This window comes from Gordionus sp. m RMFG-2023, chromosome 1 (assembly GCF_954871325.1).
Source record: "Gordionus sp. m RMFG-2023 chromosome 1, tfGorSpeb1-WG-v2, whole genome shotgun sequence".
Classification (NCBI taxonomy): domain Eukaryota; kingdom Metazoa; phylum Nematomorpha; class Gordioida; order Chordodea; family Parachordodidae; genus Gordionus; species Gordionus sp. m RMFG-2023.
Window position 1 is genome coordinate 83285191 of NC_088775.1, and position 22148 is coordinate 83307338.

Sequence of the window (22148 nt, forward strand, 5' to 3'; positions counted from 1 at the left end):
AAAAAATTAGTTCATCACATTAACAATTTTAGATAGTTTGTTGTAGATTGACAATTTAATAATTATTTGTAATATTTGAAAGTATTACAATTATAATTAAATGGGAGTATCGTCGTCTAAGGTGGCAATTATTTTTAAGGAGATTGCCTCAATAGAATATCTGTCAAGTAAGCGCTGGCTTCATTGCATAAAAAATAAAGAAACAAAAAGTTTAATTTTTCGATATTTTTATTATATATTTTATTAACAACCAAAAATATCTTTGATTTGTCTTATTTTAGCAATTTTTATGACTATTAGAAAATTATTTCATGTTAAAAAAGAGTTTATAAAAAAGTTGTTTTTTGAAAATATTAAGCATAATAAATAATGCTAAAATAAAGGTTAATAAAAACTACTGGCTCGAGAAATAAATGCAATGACCACTGATAGTAATGACAAGATTTTAAATGTTTATTCAGTAGAGCCAACTCCATGGGAGCAGGAGGCTATCAACCCATTGATATATTCCATAAATCAAATAGTATTGACTCAAAAATATTTTAAATATGAAATTTTAAAAAAAAAATTACAACCCCTATAGATATTTGACAAATAGCTACATTTTTAGCAAGTTTTGAGTCGATTCTAAAAAGACAAAATAAAATTTTAAAGCGAAAACGATCATCATAGTCTATATTAAGATTTAAAATTACAGTTGAAAATAATCAACTAGCGCTCTTATCAAATTTTTTCAGCTTTTAAGATTGATCCGACAAGAAATAGTATAATTTTTAACAAAATCACTAGAAGTTTATATTTTTGTTTAAGTTCGTTATTAATTTTTAGGATTAAATCAATATACTGTATAAGAAATAAGAAATTGGGTTATTTTTTAGTCATGTTCTTAGGTGTCCTTACACAGGGAGGTAAACCCGAGCCCGGATCCTGAACCCTCGTATTTTGGCTGTACCCGGACCCTTTTTAAAAGTGGAGGGTCCAAGGTTTCTAGGTGTCATAAAAAAAAATTAAAAATAAAATATTTTTTTAAAAAATTATATAAAAGCCTAAAAAATATTCACTTTAAAACTATCATTGATAAAGAAAGGGATGTTGCAAAATATTTAAGAACTCCTAAAATTGTAAGATAATTAAAATCAATGAAAAGGTCAATGGAAATATTAGATTGTGCAATAAGTTAGTCATCAATTTGTATGATGCTAGAACGATTATTAAGTTTGAAAGATTTTTGTAATTTTATTATTGGAGCATGTGAAGTCATTATATCGGAAGATGCAACAATATTTACAAAATAGTTTTGTATACGCTTCTATATATTTAGACTCTCGATATCAGGTTTTCTTGATTATTGAGCAAAACCAAATGGCTAAAGATCATCTTAAGGATTTATGGCATACGCAAAATTCCATTATTTACAATATATTGGAGGCTACGACAACAATGCTTAATGGTTGTAGTGATAATGATGGAAATGATAGCAACATTGATGATCGTAAAATTTTACTTTTAGAGTGAGAAAATCAAATTATCATCAAATAGAAAGGAGGATCAAAAAAAGCGTATTGCATTTTTAGGAGAAAAGTTCTCAGAAGTTAAGAGAATAAATAAGACAAATATTTTAAAATTCTGGAAAGAAAATTCTTCAATATATCCAGAATTATATATCTTGTCTAGAATCGTAATGGCTGTACCGGCGGCACAAGTGCAATAATTTATGTATTATAAAGATAACTATCTATTTTAGGTAAGTGTGAACGTGGATTCTCATTCTTGAAATATATATTGTCTAATTTACGTGGAAATCTCAATGATGATAATTTAGAAGATATTTTAATTGTGCGATTAAATAAAACATTTAAAATATAAATTATTTCATTTTTAATTTTGTAAATTATGATCGGGTATTGAAGTATAATAAATTAATGGAAAAAAAAGTCTTATTTTAAGTCATTTTTTTATGTTCCCTGAACCCGGACCCTGAGCCTGGACTCTTTTTAAATTTTATTACTGTTCCCGAACCCGGACCTGGACCTTTTTTTTGTCGAAAGATTCACATCCCTGCTTTTACAGATGAACCGTTTTTTCCATTGATGAATTGATATTTAAAAAAAATTAAATTATTAAGAACATGTTGAATAGATTATTTTGAGACTATTTATTTACGCATTATTCGATTAATTTCGAGTGTAAGTAAATAATAACTTTGAATATTAATATTTACAAATAATGTGACCTAAAAATAAAGACGAGATGAATATTCGATGAATTATATTTTTTATCATGATTCCTTGTATTCGTTTCAAATTTTTGACTCAAATTATTGTGTTCTAATAAAATCGCATTACTAATAATTCATTTTATTAATATTTTTAAATTTTGGCTACAAAAATAAATATTAATTTTACTCTATGATATATTTATATAGATTCTTTATTATTGTATAGGATACTTTATCCTGCAATAGTATCGAGTGTGAAAGGTAGATAATCGAGCCAATTAATTTGTCAAACGGGGAATCTTTTTTTCTAGGGAAATATTTTCCGGGAAATTATTTTCTCTTAAAATATTATTCCTGAGATTTTTTTTTCCCGAGGAAATATTTTTCGGGAAATTTTTTTCAAGAGGAATAATTTTCTGAAGATTTTTTTTCTCCGGGGAATTATTTTCCTATATTTATCACTGGTACATATGTGTCGTATTAACAAGGTTGGAATGTATCACAGATACTTGTATCTTTTTAAAATTTTTATAAATATTTTTATATAGTAACAAAATTGTCAGTATATTATTCATTTTACCATTATAAATAATAAAAGGTCAGTATCTTAGATTCAAGTATAAAATTTTCATTAAATATAGGATATTTGATGTATTTTAATAGATTTATCAGTAAATAAATTTTTCCCTCTGTATTTTAATTGATTTATGAGTAAATGCATTAGCCTCCCCCCCCCCCCATTATCTTAATTATACTACCAGTAAAATAAGTATACACTTTTCAAATCAATTTGCCACTAATAAATTCAATATTATAATAATTAATTTTATCCAAATTTTGGTATTAATATATTGATTCATTCATTTTACACGTTGGTCTACAATCCATCCTACAATGAATTCACCTCACCTTCATTTTGTTGTCTGATAAATTTAACATTTTCCAGTTGAATACTTTTCTTCTCAATTTATAAATATAAAAATTTGGAAGATTTAATGATAAATAAAAAGTTTTATATGACTCTTTTTTTTATAAGGATGATATAAAAACTGAAAAATCGCCACTAATTATTAGCATATTTTTAATATAAAAATCAATAAAAACATGCAAAAAATCTGAAAATTATTTATCCCTTTATATTAGTATAAATTTATAAAAAACAATGTTATTTATACGTATGTGATACGTGATATATAGCGCTTTTGCCCTCTAACGTTGAAGATTCAACAGAGCTACGCTAGGTTTTCCTCATTTCCATCTAATTGGAACAATTTAATTTGGGTATAAAAATAAAAATATGAGGAGCCCTCCACACGTTTGTGGGCAAGCCGCACGTACTTGTAGGCACAAAATTTCGAAAACTGTTGCTTAAACCTCTATAGGCTTTAATTTAGAAGGAGTGGGACAAAGAAAAAGCCTATACCCGAGAACTACAGTATAATTTAATTACTTTAAAGGTGGGTGATGGCTGATTTTAAGCTTAATTTCTTTAATGTAAGTTATATCTGTAAATAAATATGATTAAAATAAAATAATATTTACCACCGGATGAACCGAACCCCACATGTTATTTATATTATATACAATTTTTCAAAATCACGTGAGTACCAGGTGTGATCTAAAGAAGCTACATAAACATAAATTGCTTATATCTTAGTATCAAATAAAAATAGATAACACTTTGCAAAATATGTGTTTAGGTAAAATAGAAGGGACTGAATAAAAAAAACCAAGTCATGTAGTAACCATTTAAATGTCTATGAGATGTTGCTAGACTCCGATACACTAACACACTGACAACAATAATTGATAACCTAGATTGCCAATTCCTTCTCGTTAAAATGCGATTAAAAAGTGTATATACATTGAAGTGCCAATGACATTAACTAAAATACATCAATATATGTATACACTTTTAATAAATGAATCATCATTATCTAGGTTGGTATTAGTATTCCCGCCATTGAGTATACCAATCATAGATTAAAATAGAAAGGTTAAAATATATAAACCTAAAAATTAGTTGTCCGATATGTGTTTTGAATAAATAGAGTGGCTAATGAAAATATATATGTGTATAATATCGAATTCCTCCTAGCAATTTTTATGTTTAATCTGTTTGATCTCATCCAAAAATTCAGACTTGGGCCATTTACAAATCCCTATAAATTTTGTACGAAGTCACACTTTCCACGAAAATCATTTTAAAAAATTATTTATTAATGATTATAATAATCTGCCAAACTTTATTATTATTTATCTAGTTAACACCCCAAAATACAAAAATTAACAAGTTGGCACATAAATATATTGCAAATACAAATATATTACATCTCCTCCCAATTTATTCCATGCCAAACTCCCGACGATATCACAACTGATCTAAATATTTCCTCTGAACACTATATTCCATCTAAGTCATATCTCTATAAATATTTTCACATCAAAATTCTTGCCTTCATTCCAACCATAACCTAAAACTTTTATCGTCCATAACGCTTTTCTCGGTTCTTCACTTTTAACATGATAATTTTATGGTAATCGCATATTTTCTGAATCGTTGGAATATTTCTCTCACATAATATTTGTTCGAACGAATTTTTTAGTAGTCGATTGAGATGTGTTTCGATAAGTCATAATATCTGAAGCATGGCCAACTCTCAATCATTTTAATTCATCAAAGCATAATATATTGACTTTAAGGTTCTACCACCCACTCTACCACATTATTGATTTAAGTGAATAGAGAGTACTCATAAGTTTTAGCACGTAATTGTTTCAAATTTTTTTAAAATTATTTGGGACACTGTCTCCCTTTTTCATTTATAAACATTTCAGGTAAACCACATCTGAAGATGTGTAACTTTCTTTGTTATTATCACCAAAATAATTTGCATAATGGTAGGTACTTCAACTCATTTTGATAGGCTATCTACTAATCATTATTTTTTTTAGTGTAACCTGCGATTTCCAGTCTAGGTCTACTCGAACAAAATAAAATTTTCGATTGAATAGTATATGTGAAAAGACTTTTTACTCATGCATCCACATTATGATATTTTTGAACACATGACATAATGTATCGTCTCGCGTTCGACCCTAACATGCATGTGTAGCTGGATGAAGAGTTGTAACGCATTTTCATGGAATGAGGATTAGGCTTCCCAATATATTTATTACTTTTTCTGAATGTTAATTTGTTTCTTTTATTCCAAAAGACTTTTTGTCCATTTAGCCTAATAAATACTAGGAATTAGCTTTAACCCAGATACCTGCTGGGGGAATGAGAAGAGAGTAAAGGTCGATGCGGCATTTAATGTCGATCTGTCCTAATCGGCACAGTCCGTCAATTATCTTCCTTCCTCCCAATTAGGCTCCTCTAACCTTATTCCAGTGTTGATAAAGGACATATTTAACCTACTTTAAATTACAGTAATTTTAAATAGAGTCTTTTAACCACACTACCTATTCCCCCTTTAAGCAGGGCTTCAACATTGAAAATTTTTGAATCTTCAAATAATCATTAATTTGTAAGAGGCTTAACAAAACAATAAATTAGACGTCTTTTATCATTTTTATCTTATTTGCTATGGGAAAGAACAAATTATTATACATTCAACCCCGTATAATTTGGGCCCCGTAGGGACCAAGGTTTTTGTCTAACTTAACAGTTGCCCAATTTATCAAAACCTTTTACTTTTTGATTTTACCATATATTATATTCATAATTTAGCCAAATGTGAGATTATGTCCATCCAAAATCATGAGTAAAGTTATGGTTTATTACAAAACAAATGGTTGTACAAATATTTGTTATATATAAAATATATAAATAATAATATAAATATAAAATATAAGATGTTTTTGTTCGTTTATTGCTACAATATGTTTTATTTTTATGGTGTTCGATAATGTCCTCTTAGGATTTCTGAATAATTCCTTAAGAAATATTAAATCTTTTAGCACATTCTCTTTGAATATGATGATTTAGTTTAATACCCTCATCTTTTTTAATTAACAAAGACTCCTTCTATTTATACTTTGTACTATATGAAATAATTCTTAAGAGTATTTTTGCCCATTAATCTAGATTTGGAACAATATATTGAATTTTAAATGCTTAATATTCTTTCAATAAGTTTTTTTTTCGAGACCTATATTATATAGTTATTCATAGGCCGATTATATATATATTTTATCATCAATTTATATTTGAATTTATATATTAGAAATTGTCAATATTTTATGGTTATTAGTCCTAATAAATTTATGAAACTTAAGATATTCTTAAATAACTCCAAGAATAAAATTTTTTAATTACCTCCCCCCCCCCCTTTTTTTAAAGGCCTGAGCGGTGATATAGGCAAGTAGTCAAATAGACCTGTGGCATCTTTGGAAAATGTGACACCAAAATAAGATGGATTGGTTATGGTAAAATTGAAAACTATAACTTATTTTCCTTAAGTGATATTAAGCTATTGTTTGGTAAAGTAATGTTTAACACTACAGTGCAAGTGCGCATTTACAATTGAAAAATAGTCATAGCGTCTTTGGGAAGAATTCTGATTTTTAATTTTCTTTTAATCTTTCTTTAATATTGTTAATTAGTAAATTTTTAAAGATTTTCTCGTTTACTTTTTTGATTAGAAGAAATTTCCTAGTTGATTATATAGAATTAAAAATTTTAGGAGTGGATTTTTTAAATTTGAAATAAATGAAAGCTAATTTCTGGAAAAAAGTATTATTATAACAAAATTTTACAATAAAATTTTTCGCAGGGGGGGGGGGGTTTCCACTTAACTTGCCTACACCACTGTATAAAACATTGATATACAAAAAAATTTAAAGGGGAAGATAAGTTTTGAATCCCTCCAAAACTAAGATACCAAAGTTTGGGAGGGGATAAAATCAAAAAATACTTAAAAAATTAAAAGAAAGAAAAAATCACAATGGACCCTTTGATCTTAACCCTGTCCTTATAAATATGAGAACTAAGGAGATTTGAAAGACATTACTTAGAAATTAGAATATATAAAAGGCATTAAATATTTTTTAAAATTTATAGTAATCTACGAATAAATCTTGCGCAATATGTTAACAATTTTACGCAATTGCTATCATCATTTTAATTATATTAAATTTTGTTTTCAGTATACTCGGAATTATTATTATTTTAGATAATGTTTTTTGATTTAAGTGTATCGCAACTCTTCTATTTAATATATAAATTCAGTTTTCGCACATTCGCTGAGTAATTCATATTTTCGGGATATAAGGGTATTACTATATATTTTTTAAAATATTTATAGACCATATTTTAAAATTAATTCCGAAATATATTAAATTTTAGTTATACCAGCTGATACATTAACATATTTAAATTAAGGATGGATTTTCATGGAAGGAACATTAACTCTATGAGATCAGTTTCCGGTGTAGATTTTTCGGGATCATCTAGCCCATTTTATCCACCGGGATTTCAAAATACGGGATTTACTCAAACAGATATATTCGAATTAACGAAAATCACTCAGTTAATAAAAACTAAATATCCTTATTATAATTCTAATCAAGTCAGTCAAGTGACATTGGACACATGGCAAAAAGTATTTTATTTATTTCTAGTCTATATTTATATTACTATCGAAAATTTTATTAGTATATATTGTCTAAAAAATAAATGGCGTTTAATTCAAAAGTAATATAATCAAATATCATGTAATTAAAAAAACAAATTTCATTAATAGCTAAGAAACCACCCAGATCCTTATGTTAGGCAAAGCATAGTGAGCCAGCTATTGGAAGGACCTATTGTAATGGCAGATGAAAATATAGAAGCTTCCCAAGAAGTCTTGGAAGCTGTAACGGCTATTAAAGAAGGAATTACTAAACTTAAAGGAACAGCGGAAGGTTTCTTTATAATTGTTTTTAAAAGTTTTCCTAGTATAGATATTTAAAATTGTATCTCAAAAAGAATTTCATGGTGCATCCCAAAATCCGGTTAGGCTCATAGACCCAATCCGTAGAAGGTGATGTGAAATTTTGAAAATCCGGGCCGGACTTAGAAATAAGAATTTACGAATCACGCTCATGCCTAAATTTTTTTTTTATAAAGCACATCGGGCTGGGTTTGAAAATAATAATTTTTTTTAAATCTGAGCCATAATCTCTTTAAAGTTTTTGCTATTTATTATATTCCAATTCAAGATGAAGGGTTAATTTAGTCCATCCCTATAGTATTTTTATTACTATTCTAATTTTAAAATAGAATGTATGTTAAATGTTAATTTAATCATAAAAATCAGTTAATGCTCTTATAAAAAGGTAAGTATTTTATATGATTAATTTACACTTTCAGATATTAAGATAATCGAGGAAGCGATATCCTCAATTCCGTCTATCGATGTCGAAAAAATACGTGAGGAGGCAGAAAATGCCCATTTTCAGGTATACATATGAATATTAAAAGCGTATAATTATATAAAAAAAATAAATTATATTTGAGATGGAGGTAGAGCGCGCTAGACAACAAAGGGCGCAAATAGCTAGGTTGGTCACTCCGGAAAAAAAGGCAAGGAAATCTAGATCTAAAGGAAAGGCGAAGAGAAAAAAAGGTTTAAATAAATATATGTATATACTATATATCAGAGACATGCAGGCCCCTAATTTTTTTTAAAAAAATCCGGAAATGGCCGAAATGATATTTTTTTAAAAAATTCGAGCTAGACCGGGCCTAAAATACTAGGGCTGGGTCGGCCTAAAAAATTTTTTTTTAAATAAATACGGTCCCGGCCGGGCCGTGCTAGTGGTATATCGCCAGGTCTCTGCTATATAAAACATATACACTTTTAAGGGCACCAGCACACAAACATTTATGCAAATATATTCTATTGTTACTTTATTTTTATTTAAATTGAAAAAAAAAGATAAAAAAGCTAAGAAGAAAAAACCCAAAAAGACTAGCAAGAAAGAAAAAAAGAAAAAGCAGAAGCAGAAGCCGAAGAAGAAGAAGAAATTAAAGAGCGAATCTGAGACAGAGGGACCTTCCGAAAGCGATGTTTCCGCTTCCGAAACAGAAGTAGAGGAGTCAGAAACTGCTGCATCGGAAAGTAAAATCAATAAATATTCAATTTAGGCCGTGTCCGGGATAATCTTATTTTTGTAATTTAAATCTGTTTAGGAACTATGGACACCCTATTCTGTTTTGTTTTAAGTGAGTTTACGAAATCTAATTTCCCTCTTTCTTTTTATTCTGATTAGAGGAAGCTATATAGACGGCTCAGAATGCTATTTAAAAATAAGGGGAGTCAGGACATGGCCATGTGATTTGTTTTGATATTTGGTTTTTCTGAAAGTTAAATAATTTCAAATTTCGTGTAGAAAAAAATATTCTGAATCTTTAATGAACTCCGCTCCGCACTTTGAGAATCTTAAATTAAACCTTATAACATTTCTTTTAAAAATATAGTCATGATGGCGTAAGATTGAATATTTATTAAATGATTTTTCTAAAAATTGAAATGCTAAAATATAATAAAATTTTCTAAAAAAAATTAATTTTTATTAACAAAGGTGAAAGTTCGGTAGCTAGTAGTAAAGGTAGTAAAAAGAAAAAGAAAAAGAGTAGCAAGAGCGAAGATAAGAGTGATAATGAGACCGATGAAGAAAGTTTAAAAGAGAAGGATAAAAAAGAAGGAGGTAAAGAAGTAAAAGATAAACCTGACGAGAAAAAAAAAATGGAAGAAGATAAAGATTTTGACAAGAACAAAGATATTGACAAGAATAAAGATATTGATAAAGATAAAGATATTGACAAAGATAAAGGTATTGATAAAGATAAAGGTATCGACAAAGATAAAGATAAAGATGACAAAGATAAAGATATTAACAAGGGTAAAGATAAAGATTTAGCGACCAAAGATACGGATGTCTCTAAAGATAAAGACTCTCCTTCGACTCCTGAAAATATGCCAGGTCAACCCACTCCCCAAACTGGAGGGCCAGGTTCTCCTAGAGCACCACTTCCATCCTCCTTACCTGGAGCACCTCCTAGAGGACCTTCTGTTCCTGGACAATTGGGATCTCCTGGCGCACTAGGAAGTCCCAGATCTGGACCACCTGGAACCGCCGCGAGGCCAGCAGCAAATTTGGGAAGTCCAAGATCAAGTCCCCCTGGGGATCTATCAAAACCACCAGGTGCTCAAGATGGTGTCAAACCAACTCCACCAGGAGTTCCACCAAAACCTCCGGGTGCTGATACGCCAGGGTCACCTGGTCAACCAGGTGCTAGAATGCCAGTTCCAACTAGTGGTCCGCCCGGTGCAAGAATGCCAGTACCACCTGGATCTCCTCCCGGCCCTCCAGGAGCAAGAACATCTGGTCCACCTGGAGCCCCTGGGGCTCCACCAGGAATTCGAGGACCTATTCGAGCTGCAGGCGGATCACCAAGATCCGCTCCTCCTGGTCCACCTGGAGCTCCACCTGGAGCTCGACCAGGAGGTCCAGGGCCCACTAAAGCTGCAGGCGGATCACCAAGATCCGCTCCCCCTGGTCCACCTGGATCAACACCTGCTAAGCCTACTGGACCACCTGGGGCTTCCGCAGATAGACCAGGCGGACCGGGCGGTCCACCTGGTGCTGGAGCTAGACCACCAGGACCACCAGGAGCCGGGGCACGTCCAGGAGCTCCTCCTGCACCTCCAGGAGGAGCTCCACCTGGAATGAGACCAGGAATGGCTCCACCAAGAGTTCCACCTGGAGCAGCACCAGGAGCCAGAGCACCTCCACCTCCAGGAGCTGTGAGAGGCCCACCGCCTCCAGTCATCCGGCCTTAAAACGGTGAGAATTAGCAGTCCTCTGTTGTATTTCTTTTGTTAATGTTAAATTATTTTATAAATAAATTTTATTTATGATTTTCTTATAAAAATTATGATTTATCAATAAAGTTTATCATTTGTATATTTGTGTAATAAATTTTATTTTTTACATTTGTTCTGAGAGATATATTTACAACGGATGATATTATTTTTAAAGAACCCGATGCCATCTATGAGCAGTATATACATAATATTATTTTAGCTAAAATCTTAATCGGGTCGTTTTTAAAAATAAACCCTAATCGGGCTTTTTGATAATCCTAGAATTTTCCATATTCTTTATACAAAATAATGTTGTATAACCCTCAAAATCAGGCATTCCTTGCCTTTTAAAATTAAATTTTATTTATCTTTCTAGCATAGAAAAGATGACTGCCAACTGAAAATTTTTAACAATTGCTCTATTCATAAATCATTGTCAAAGAATGTTTAAATGCAGGGGGGACCAGGGTAAAACGATTGACGGGCTAACAATGCTTACTAAATATATTTTTAAACTTTGAACATAAAGACCTTAAACCTTGTGTGAAGATGTATTTTTATATCTAATTTCTTACCTTTCATTTTTTAAAAAACTTTTAGTTTGACATATTTTGCCAAAAAAACGTTTTTTTTACCCTAAAATAAAAATTAACCTCTAGTTTACTTTAGTGATCTGCATCGGGCCTATCAAGCCCGGCCAGGCCCGAATCTGACATTTTTTAAAAAAAGTTTTGCCAGCCCGGCCCGAACCCGATTTTTTTTTAAAAAAAATTTACAGGCCCGGCCCGAATTTATTTAAATAGAGAAATTAATTATTATAATTACTCAAAATATGTCGTTTAGTTTTAATAAATAAAATCAAATATTTTTATTTTAATTCAATATAAAATTGATAAATTTAGATATATTTAATAAAATTTCCAAGGTCCGACCCGACACGGCCCGAATTTTTTTAAAAAATATTAGGCCAGGCCCGAACCTAATTATTTTAAATAAAATTAGGCCCGAGTCCGGCCCGAATTTGCAGATCTCTATTACCTTGCTTTTTGCCAAATATATAAAGGCTCAAAACATTTCTATATATGTTCTTTAAAACCTTAGCTATAAAAAATGTATCGGAAGTTTGTAGCATCACTAGAAGTTATGCAATAATGATTTGTTCAATCTATCTCACCTTGGGGTAAAGTTGTTATGGGTAAAACGGTTTTAAGGGCTAAATTTTAAATATGGTCGTCTAAACCATATAAAAAGATACTTTTGAATAATTTATGTATTATTTGAAATAAAATTAGAATAATCGTAAAGGAGAAGATTAATTGAAATGTACGATGTGCCAAAAATAGGCACACTCGAAATGTGCTATTTTTGATATAATTTTTTATATTCCCGTATTGTATTAATTAGTTTATACTAAAAGTCATTAATAGATGTCAAAATTGCAATATTTTGTTTAATTAAACAATATAGTGTGTTCAATTTTATTTTAACCACTTTACCCTAATGCTCTTAACCCCGGGTATGGGGTAAAGTGACAAAAATATCTATCTTCACCTAATTTCCGGTCCTAAAGTAACAGAGAGCTATACATTTTTTTATTTTGTAGATGAGGGATTTGACTACATATAAATCTATAATTTTTCCTGTTTTGTTTATGTTTCAAAATTTTATGATAAAAATGCAAAATACCAATCGTTTAACCCCGTTCTAATAAATAAATCTTAGATTTTAAATAAGTAGAATCACTCAAAATGTGGGATGTTTTTAAAATCTATCTTGCATTCTATATTTTGTTTGTTACTTGATTTAAAAATGCTTTAATTTTTTTCCCCCCAAATTAACAACTTATACTTTTTAACTAGATAATGGTTAAAAGACGAACTCCGATTATTAAATATTATAATGATTTTAAAAAAATAAGTAAATTGTCCATCAAATCTGCCCAACAATGTTTATATCAATTTTAAAATATGCGAATTAAGGACTACTTACCATATTATATAATATATTTTACCTTATAAAGTGTTTTTAAAATTGTAATATATTAGAAGAGAACTGTAAGGCCAACCCCGCTATGGCCAATTTAAAATTTTTGCAAATGTTGATCGGAGCGTTAAATTTTTTGCCAGGCCCGGCCAGTTATAATTTTTAAAATCCTGTCCGTTCAAATTTACGCCCAGACCTATTACATTTTTTTGTACGAATTTGGCGTCATATTTTTAATATTTATATCTATTTTTTTTCCAATGTCAATTTCTTATATCTCTTCTGTATGATAACCTATTTCCACACAACAGTTTTATAAATAAAGTGTTTGATACTGAATTGTGTATTTGTAATTGAATCATATCATAAATAAATTGTTTAATTATTTCTGAATTTACTAATCTGGACCGCTGATATTATAAAATCCGGGCAGGGCAAGAATTTTTTTTTTGCTTGTAAAAGATTTTAAAAATTAGAATATACGTTTAAAAAGATAATTATAAATTTTATTTATCTAACAAAGATTGTAAGATTTATAAGTACGCACGCCTATATAAACATGTAAATTTTATTAATATTGAATAAAAATTACATAAAAATAGTAATATTTATAAATAACTAAAATTCAGAAATTCTACTCGATATGTTTCGACATATAATAATGTAAATAAATTAGGCTGTTATTTTTATTATATTATAAAAGACCCGCAATATCTTCTTCGCCACGAATATCTGCATGAATTCAGGTGGAATAAAGATTAGATCCATATCCGGAATATGACTTTTGTTGAATTTTGTTAGCAATTCTTTTATTTTATTTAAAACCATCATTTTTCATGATTTAAAATTAATGAATAATCTATAGGAATCATTTTTAGAGTTGATTTGGATGAATGGTATAAAAACATAACTTATAAAATTTAAAATTTTGATCAAATATCGGATTCTGGATGCGGGCCTTTTTCATATAGTTAATATAGATAGAATCATAGTCTGAATTTTCTAGGGGAGAAAGTCCTATTATGAAGGTTAGCCACATAAATTATATTATTTTAGTCTGTTATATTTTCGGTACATAGGTCATTGAGAGTATAAGACGTAAAAGGGACAGGGTAGTTATAGGATTTGGTGCGCCGGCTGCTAGCTCAGGTTTTAGAATATGAGGGCTATCTTTAACTATGATGGACTTAGGTGACTCACGGTAGAAGGAACTAGACACAAGTCTATTTATTTCTAACTTTACTTAATTTAAGAGAACTGTAAATGAATTTGAATCAAAGTCAATTTGCTTCTAGCTTTACTTAGAGGACGGTAGAAGAAATAGACATAAAACAATATTTCATAATATAAATGATTTAAAGTAACTTATAATATAATTCGTTATTTTTGAAATGTAGCTGTGGCTAGTAACTAGTTATATCTAAAATAACTAGTAATTGTGTAACATGTTCCTTTTTCAAATGTAACTTTTGACAACACTAGAATTTACCATATAAGTTTACGAAGAATTTAAAGATATGTAACCTTCCAATTTAATCATTAAAACAATAATTGAAATTAAAATAAAATGACTATCTTATTTTCATTCATTATACTACAAATTTATTTTTTGTTATCTTTTTCATTGCTTCACGTTTTGTTATTAAAAGAAATTTTTTTACTGATTAAATGGCGATAAAATTATAAAGTTTCACTAATCATTTATTATAATGGATTTTATTCTTTCTTTAAAGTGTCAATATGTCATGGGTGGGCCTAAGATTTTGTTAATCTCTCGAGATTGCATAGCTAAAGCTGATCAATTTTGTTATTGAGATTTTCATAAATATAATTTAAAATTAACTGTTTAAAATATTTTATAATAAAGTTTGTGGGTTACAAAGGTGCATCCCCCCTTCCCCCTACATAAAGTTTAAAAGAAGGAATAATATTTTGGGTTCAGTATTAGAACGAGTTATACTGAGATTGTAAAAAAAAATATAATATAATTTGTTTGCCTCAATATAACATTTTAAGAAAAGATGTTTTATTCTCCATTCCATAGTGAAATAAAAGAGATTTATTTAGTATAATCTTTTTAATATTTTAAAGTTAAACAATTTCGATCATAACGATTTGAAGGATAAAATAATATTAGAATTTTAAAACGATTTTTCTGTCCTGATTTTAAACAAGCCTGATACAATTTTTTTGAATAAAGATATTAATAATGTTCACATTATTTCGAGTTTCTTCAAAAATTAAAAATTTCGGCTAGGCTCATTCTGAAAAATATTATTACTGATAAGGCTATGCACATCTTTAGAGGAAATATACTTATAATCTCTCATCTTTTTTTAAAAAAAAATCCTTCACGTGTCAATGATCCCAAAGACTAAACATTTAGCAAATGCCTACAATATAATAATATGGAGGACTTTTCAACCGTCGAAAAGATTAGATTCTTGATTATTTAAAACGCCTCAACAAGTTTCTACATTGGTTTTATTTTTTTAAAAAAATACATATTTTCAAAACAAAAAAAACTTTTAATCCTCTGGGTATTTCGTATCCATAATCTGCCCAAATCATTCATTTATATTTTGAGAATTCTTATTAATTTAAATATAAAAGTATATGGCAAAAAAATAGAATAGTTCCAATCAAAAACCCTTACAATACAAGTATGATTTTCTTTTATAAATTATTTACCATATATATTTATTTTCCTCAACTTAAAATATGGTTAATAAAAAAAATTTTCATTTACTTTGAAAAAGAAAGTGGTAAATTAAAATAGTATCATATAGACAATCCGTGAATGAAGGAACCAATATTCAAGATGTTTATAAGGGCATTTTCATTTTATATCAATTCTTCCTTCATTTTTTGAAAAAGAGAAGTAATTTAGAAAGAACGCGCTTAAAAACTATACCGTGGGTGAAACGCATTCTTCCCCTACGAGACTGATCTTATATCCTAAGCTTTAGATCAGTGCTGAGTTTAATAATTCTATATTTTACGTTTATATAATGTCAATTTTTGCAGTTCTTCATTCTTTCTCAAATGCTCTTGGTATGATATATTTTTCAAATAATCCTGCTTTTGCTCATAAATTAAATCATCTAGTATTTCTATTAGCTGAATACATTTATCCTAATGATTTAAAATTTTCTACATATTAATATAAGCTATAAAATAAAAGTTATTTGGTAGTTCATAGCTTAAATTAGAAGCCACACTTTAACGATTTATATAAATATCTTATGAGTAGAGCGGCTTTAGGAAAAATTATTAATGTTTTGTTTGATTAAAGCTATAGAAAAAGAATTTTGAAATACAAACGTCTACTCTATATAGAAAAAAATTTGAACATTAGTTTATCATATATGGAATAGAAATTTTAAAAATTTATAACTAAAATTAATTAATAGATATGTCCTAGGCATAATTTTTTATTCAATTTTACAATAAATTATGTTCAATTTTATTAAAACCTAGACCTTGGTGCGGGACCATTTTACCCTGGGTATGAGGTAAAATGGCGAAAATTTCGTATTTCACATTAATAATTAACACCTTTATTTTTATTTAGTAGGTTAGGACTAGGGTTACATATTTATAATTTATTCTGTTTTGCTTTTGCTTTAAGGTTTTATAGTGAAGATACAAAATTCCAACGTTTTCTACTATTTCTTCTTACTATTTCATTTATATAATTAATATTAAAATGATATGGAATTTAATTAATGCATTTTAATAATATCGTTAAATTAAATGGATTATATAACTTAAATAATTAGGCGAAAAATATAAATGACGAATTTATTATTATAAAATTATAATCATTAAAAATAATCCATAAATACAATTTTAAATAAGAATAATTCGTAATATTAACTAAAAATATAATATTATAATGTTTGGGAATTCTTTTTGAAAACAGTTCTAAGGCCTGACAGCTGGGGGTGGCGGACCTCTCACAGCTCCAGGAGGTGGCCTCATTCCTGGTGGGGCTCCTGGTGGGCCCGCAGGTGGTCCTGGCATTCTAGGAGGAGCCATTCCGGGTCTCATTCCAGGAGGTGGTCCCCCAGGAGGTCCAGGGGGGCCTCCTGGCCTTGCCAAAGCTCCTGGTGGTCCTGGTGGTCCAGGGGGGCCTCCTGGTCTTGCCAAAGCTCCTGGTGGTCCAGGTGGTCCTGGAGGTCTAGCCATAGGTGCGCCAGGTGGTGCGGGTGGTCCAGGTGGTCCGGGTGCCCTAGCCATGGGAGCGCCAGGTGGAAGAGGTGGGCCAGCTGGTCTAGCCATAGGTGGTGCAGCTCCGGGTGCGCCAGGTGGGCCAGGAATTCTTGAGCCTGGAGGACCAGGAGGGGCTCCAGGAGGCCCTGGCATTCTTGCACCTGGTGGACCTGGTGGGGCTCCAGGCGGGCCTGGAATTCTTGTTCCTGGTGGAGGTTGACCAGTAGGGCCTCCAACTGTAGCGGGCATTCTAGCATCTGGTGGACCAGGTGGTCCCGGCATTCCAGTTCCTGGAGGTCTGGGTGGGCCTCCAGGTGTTCCTGGTAGTCTTGCACCAGGTGGGCCGGGTGGCCCGGGCATTCCAGCTCCTGGAGGTCTTGGAGGGCCCCCAGGTGGGGCTCCAGGAGGGGCTCCAGGTGCGCCTGGCAGTCTAGTACCTGGTGGACCAGGTGGTCCTGGTATTCCAACTCCCGGGGGTCTTGGTGGGGCTCCAGGTGGACCGGGTCTTGGACTTCCTACAGCTCCCGGTGGTCCAGGTGGCGCTAATCTGGGACCTCCCAAAGCTCCTGGAGGCCCCGGTGGCCCAGGTCTGGGACTTCCTAAACCTCTCGGAGGCCCAGGTGGAGCTCCAATTGGACCTGGTCTGGGACTTCCTACGGCACCTGGGGCTGGTCTTGGAGGTGCTTGTCCAGGTTGAGGAGGAGCTTGAGGTGGTCCTCTAGGTAAGCTCTGCCCAGGTGGGGCTCCTGGTCCAGTTGGTGGAGGTGGTGCTCTAGGAGAACTCAGGATTGGTCTAGGTGGCGGTGAAAGACCTTTATCTTTTGAGGCATCTTTATCCTTTACGTCTTTCTCTTTCTCTTTCTCTTTCTCTTTCTCTTTCTCTTTCTCTTTCTCTTTATCTTTGTCTTTGTCTTTATCTTTATCTTTTTTATCTTTATCTTTGCTGCCTTTTTTCTTCTTTTCGCTTCCTTTACTGGCCGAGTCTTCAGCTTTGGGGTAATATAATATGATACTTATATTTTAGCATATTTATAATTTTTGAGAATGTATCTATCTTATGTTACCCAAAACTATACAAAAGATTTATTGTTTCTAGAGACTTAATATTTTTTTGCTCATTATAGTTTTCTTTATTTATAAGCACACATGGGTTGCCGATTAATTTTCATAAAGTATAATATTTGTTAAAATAATTTAAAATTATAATATATTTTTTACTATCAGAGCCCTCTGATTCTGATTCATCTTTCTCTGTTTCGGAAACCTCGCTTTCGGAAGGTTCTTCCGACTCAGATCCCTTCTTCGATTTCTTTTTCTTTTCATCTTTCTTGCTACCCTTTTTCGTTTCTTTTTTATCTTTTTCATAATATAATAAATATAGTTATGAATGTAAAATGTAGTTATATCAAGCAATTGAAAATAACTCATGAATTTTGTAATTCAGGAGAAAAAAAAAGAGAAAAAAATAATATGAATTTTATTTTAATATAAATTAGAGACCTGCAGAGGTGTTTTTTACGGCCCATCCCGTATTTCCGGACAGGATTGGGCTTAGGACCGGACATAAGGTCTCTAATATAAATGATTATATAACTATTTTACCTTTTTTCGCTAATTTTTCTTTGGATTTAGCTTTCGCCAATTTTTCTTTAGATTTAGCTTTCACCAATTTTTCTTTCGATTTAGCTTTCGCTAATTTTGTTTCCGAGGCCTTGACTTTCGCAACCAATTTAGAATTTTGTTGTTTAATATGCTCCATCTTTAATGTGTAATTTTAAAAATGAATGAAATTGAAATTTTAACCTTCCATTATATATATGTAAATTTACCTTATCTGTCTCTTTCTGTATTTTCTCAAGATCTGGAGAAGGAATCGAGGATATAGCTGCTCCAATTAACTTAATATCTGTATATGGTAGGTTATTTTTTGGAAAATATTATTTTATAAAATTTTTTTCATTTATTTTTGTTTTTTAAATATATGAATTTATTGTTCCAAGTTGTGGATAAATATATTATTTATGATAATTCTTTGGAAATTGGTAATTTTATTTAGGATTTTTGTCAAAAAAAAACCTTCTGCTGTGCTTCTAAGTTTAGTAATTCCCTCTCTAATGGCGAGTACGGCATTCATAATTTCTTGAGAAACTTCTGTCATATCATCGGTCATCTCGACAGGTCCCTCCATTAGCTGATTCAATATGCTTTGTCGAATGTAAGGATCTGGTTGGTTTTTTAACTATTTTATAAAATCATTTTTGAATATTTTCTTAGGCCATGTCCAAAGTCATTTTTAAAAAAAATTCAAAATGTTTGAAAACTTTCCTAGATTTTAAAATTCTAGTGTATGTTAAATTTTTGAAATATTTTTAAAATTTAATTATGTTTTGGACATGATTTTTTTTTTAAATTTAAAATGGCCTATATATATATATATTAATTTTCATTAAAGTTCCGAAAGTTTGTGGTTTTGTTAAGTAGCTTCCATTTTTTATAAACGACTAGCCCACTATTTTATTCAAAAAATATTATGCAAGCCTGGAGATTTTGTTCATAAATGGCAGAAAGGGTTGTACATCTATTAACGAAATCTCCGGGCTTGCGTAATATTCTTTTGGGTATAAGCTTATTTAAAATCGGCGAAATAACAACACTATTTCATTCAATGTTGGGGGTTGGTTGGAATGATCATTAAAATCCTTTAATTTTGATAGTATCATAGAATTTTTTATTCTTTTGAAAGAAAGAAAACTAAATAAAAACTTATGGAAAATATCAAGTTTTTATTTTTTAACATCGATAAAATAGCAAAAATTACCGATAATGATTATAATTTTTTTCTGGAATAATGACTTATCAAGAATCTTCAAGTGAAATTTCAAATTTAATAGCATCCACTATGGCGATATTTCAAGATTTGAAAAATATGCTCTTTTTTTACCGGAAATGGATATTCCAACACGTATCGAGTGACTACCCTATCGAACAGACAATTTTTTGCCATAAAGTTTATTTATTTTTTTAAATAATTTAAGTATAAATTAAAAGTATGGTTCATAAGCTAATGGCAAAATTATTTGAAATTTATTAGGGTAGGAATATGATAGGTGTAATACATTCAGGAATATATGTGTATATTCCTCCAGAAAAATTCCCTCATTACGAGTAACAAGCATATATCATAAAAACAATTATCTTTACAGCAACTATAGACAATTTTAAAAAATAAATAAAATATAGTGAATAATTTTCATATATCAAAATTAAATACCCTTTGCCAGGTATCCATTGCCATTTCACTGATTTGATTGGAGCTATAGTGAGGATATTTGGCTTGTATTAAACTTGAGATTTTTGACAATTCATACATATCTGTTTGAGTTAATGGCATATTTCGGAACCCGGTGGGGTTAAATGGACTCATATTAGTAGATGATCCAGAAAAGACATCCGTAACTGAAACTGATCTCACCCTGTAAATGGGTCTATCATTCGGATCCATCCCTAAATATAGATTTTCTAAAATATATAATTTTTTCTTCACCACAAATATAGTCTATATGTACAAAACAATACACATTACCTTTAAATTCAAAAAAATATGAGAATTAGGAAAGAGTATAACAAAGATATATGAATGCAATTTCTAAACTGAAAGAGTTTGAAGATAAAGTCTAAATAAAGAAAAACATTATATAAAATTATATTGAGTAATTTGAAAATAAAATGCAAAATAAATTAAAATGATGATGATTGCGTAATTTTTTTGTAGCATAAGCGATGCGTCAAATTATTCCCTTATATTATTTAAAAAAATAAATAAAAATAATCTGTGTTTAATTTAGAACGCAATAAAATATAAAACATCTAATTTTCAAAGATTCTCTATTGAAGTCATACGGTTTTTATAATGATAAAATTCATCATTAAAGTTGTTTATGTGGAAGAAAGAAGATATGATGAATGGGATTAATCGGTTAAAAAAAATTCTATATGTTAAAATTATAAAAATGATTTTTATAAAATATATGGCCCGGCCCGGGTATTTAAAAGTTACAGGGTTTCCCATTCAAAAAAGGAAAAGACCCAATCAAAAAAAGGAAAAGGACCGATCAAATAAGAAAAGTGTCAATCAAAAAGGAAAAGTCCCAAAGGTTTAGGAAAAAGTCCGATCAAAAAATGAAAAAGTCCAATCAAAAAATTAATTTCTTGAAGATTTCTTTTGAATTAGAACTTTCAGCCTTTTAAGAAACCATTATAAAAGATATTTGATATTTTTTAAAAAATAATATAGTATATTTGTAATTATTATTAATGAATTAAAGAATTTTTTCCAAATTTCTTATTAATATCTGATTTGTAATGAAAATATGTTAGGATAAATTAATATTATTAGAAAAATTTTGGAGGGAATATGGTGAAATTAATAGTGAAGAGGAGATAATGAATTATAAATTTATCTATATTAAAATATTATTAAATCTAAAATTATATATATCGTAAAGTTATGCGAGAATAGAATGAGTTTTCAGGAATGCTTATAAGTGAGGATTTAAAAATATCTGAATTTTAAATCATTTTACGGTGAAGTTTTGTGGGGTAATCTTAATTAATATACATTCGATTTTTCGTTTAAATTTTAAAAAAATACAAAAATTTATTGCGTTTCAAAATTTATAGGATAGGTAGACTTTACAGATACATGAACATTTCCGGTAAAAAAAAGGAGTCTTAAAAATTACAAATCTCCCTCCTAGATGATTCAAAAGATCGATTCTTCACGTTATGATTCCAATAAGATTATTGCTGCATAACTGAGTTAGGACATGTATAGTACCTTTAAAAACAAAGAACACCTCATTGCATATATAAGA

At 30.1% G+C, this 22148-nt stretch overlaps 2 protein-coding genes across 4 annotated transcripts; one reads left to right on the forward strand and one right to left on the reverse strand.

The window, feature by feature from the left end:
- Positions 1–7363: 7363 nt before the first annotated feature.
- LOC135929711 (uncharacterized) lies at positions 7364–11064 on the forward strand. The gene is made up of 7 exons (XM_065466418.1): positions 7364–7495; positions 7605–7824; positions 7966–8128; positions 8577–8665; positions 8724–8832; positions 9145–9327; positions 9791–11064. The coding sequence occupies exons 2-7, from the start codon at positions 7606–7608 to the stop codon at positions 11050–11052; spliced, it is 2025 nt and encodes a 674-aa protein (XP_065322490.1). The 5' UTR covers positions 7364–7495; position 7605; the 3' UTR covers positions 11053–11064.
- A 5783-nt stretch (positions 11065–16847) lies between these two features.
- Positions 16848–20995, reverse strand: LOC135929679 (basic proline-rich protein-like). 3 transcript variants are annotated; one of them, XM_065466388.1, is made up of 8 exons: positions 20858–20959; positions 20546–20793; positions 19351–19513; positions 19104–19180; positions 18877–19033; positions 18493–18630; positions 18149–18263; positions 16848–18118 (listed from the first exon to the last, which is right to left on the reverse strand). In XM_065466388.1, exons 2-8 carry the CDS (start codon positions 20774–20776, stop codon positions 16987–16989), a joined length of 2013 nt encoding a protein of 670 aa, XP_065322460.1. In that variant the 5' UTR covers positions 20777–20793; positions 20858–20959; the 3' UTR covers positions 16848–16986. The 3 variants fall into 3 exon arrangements, with proteins under 3 accessions (XP_065322460.1, XP_065322451.1, XP_065322442.1); XM_065466379.1 differs by having other exon boundaries at positions 16848–18263; positions 20546–20778; positions 20858–20995; XM_065466370.1 differs by having other exon boundaries at positions 16848–18263.
- Positions 20996–22148: the final 1153 nt, after the last annotated feature.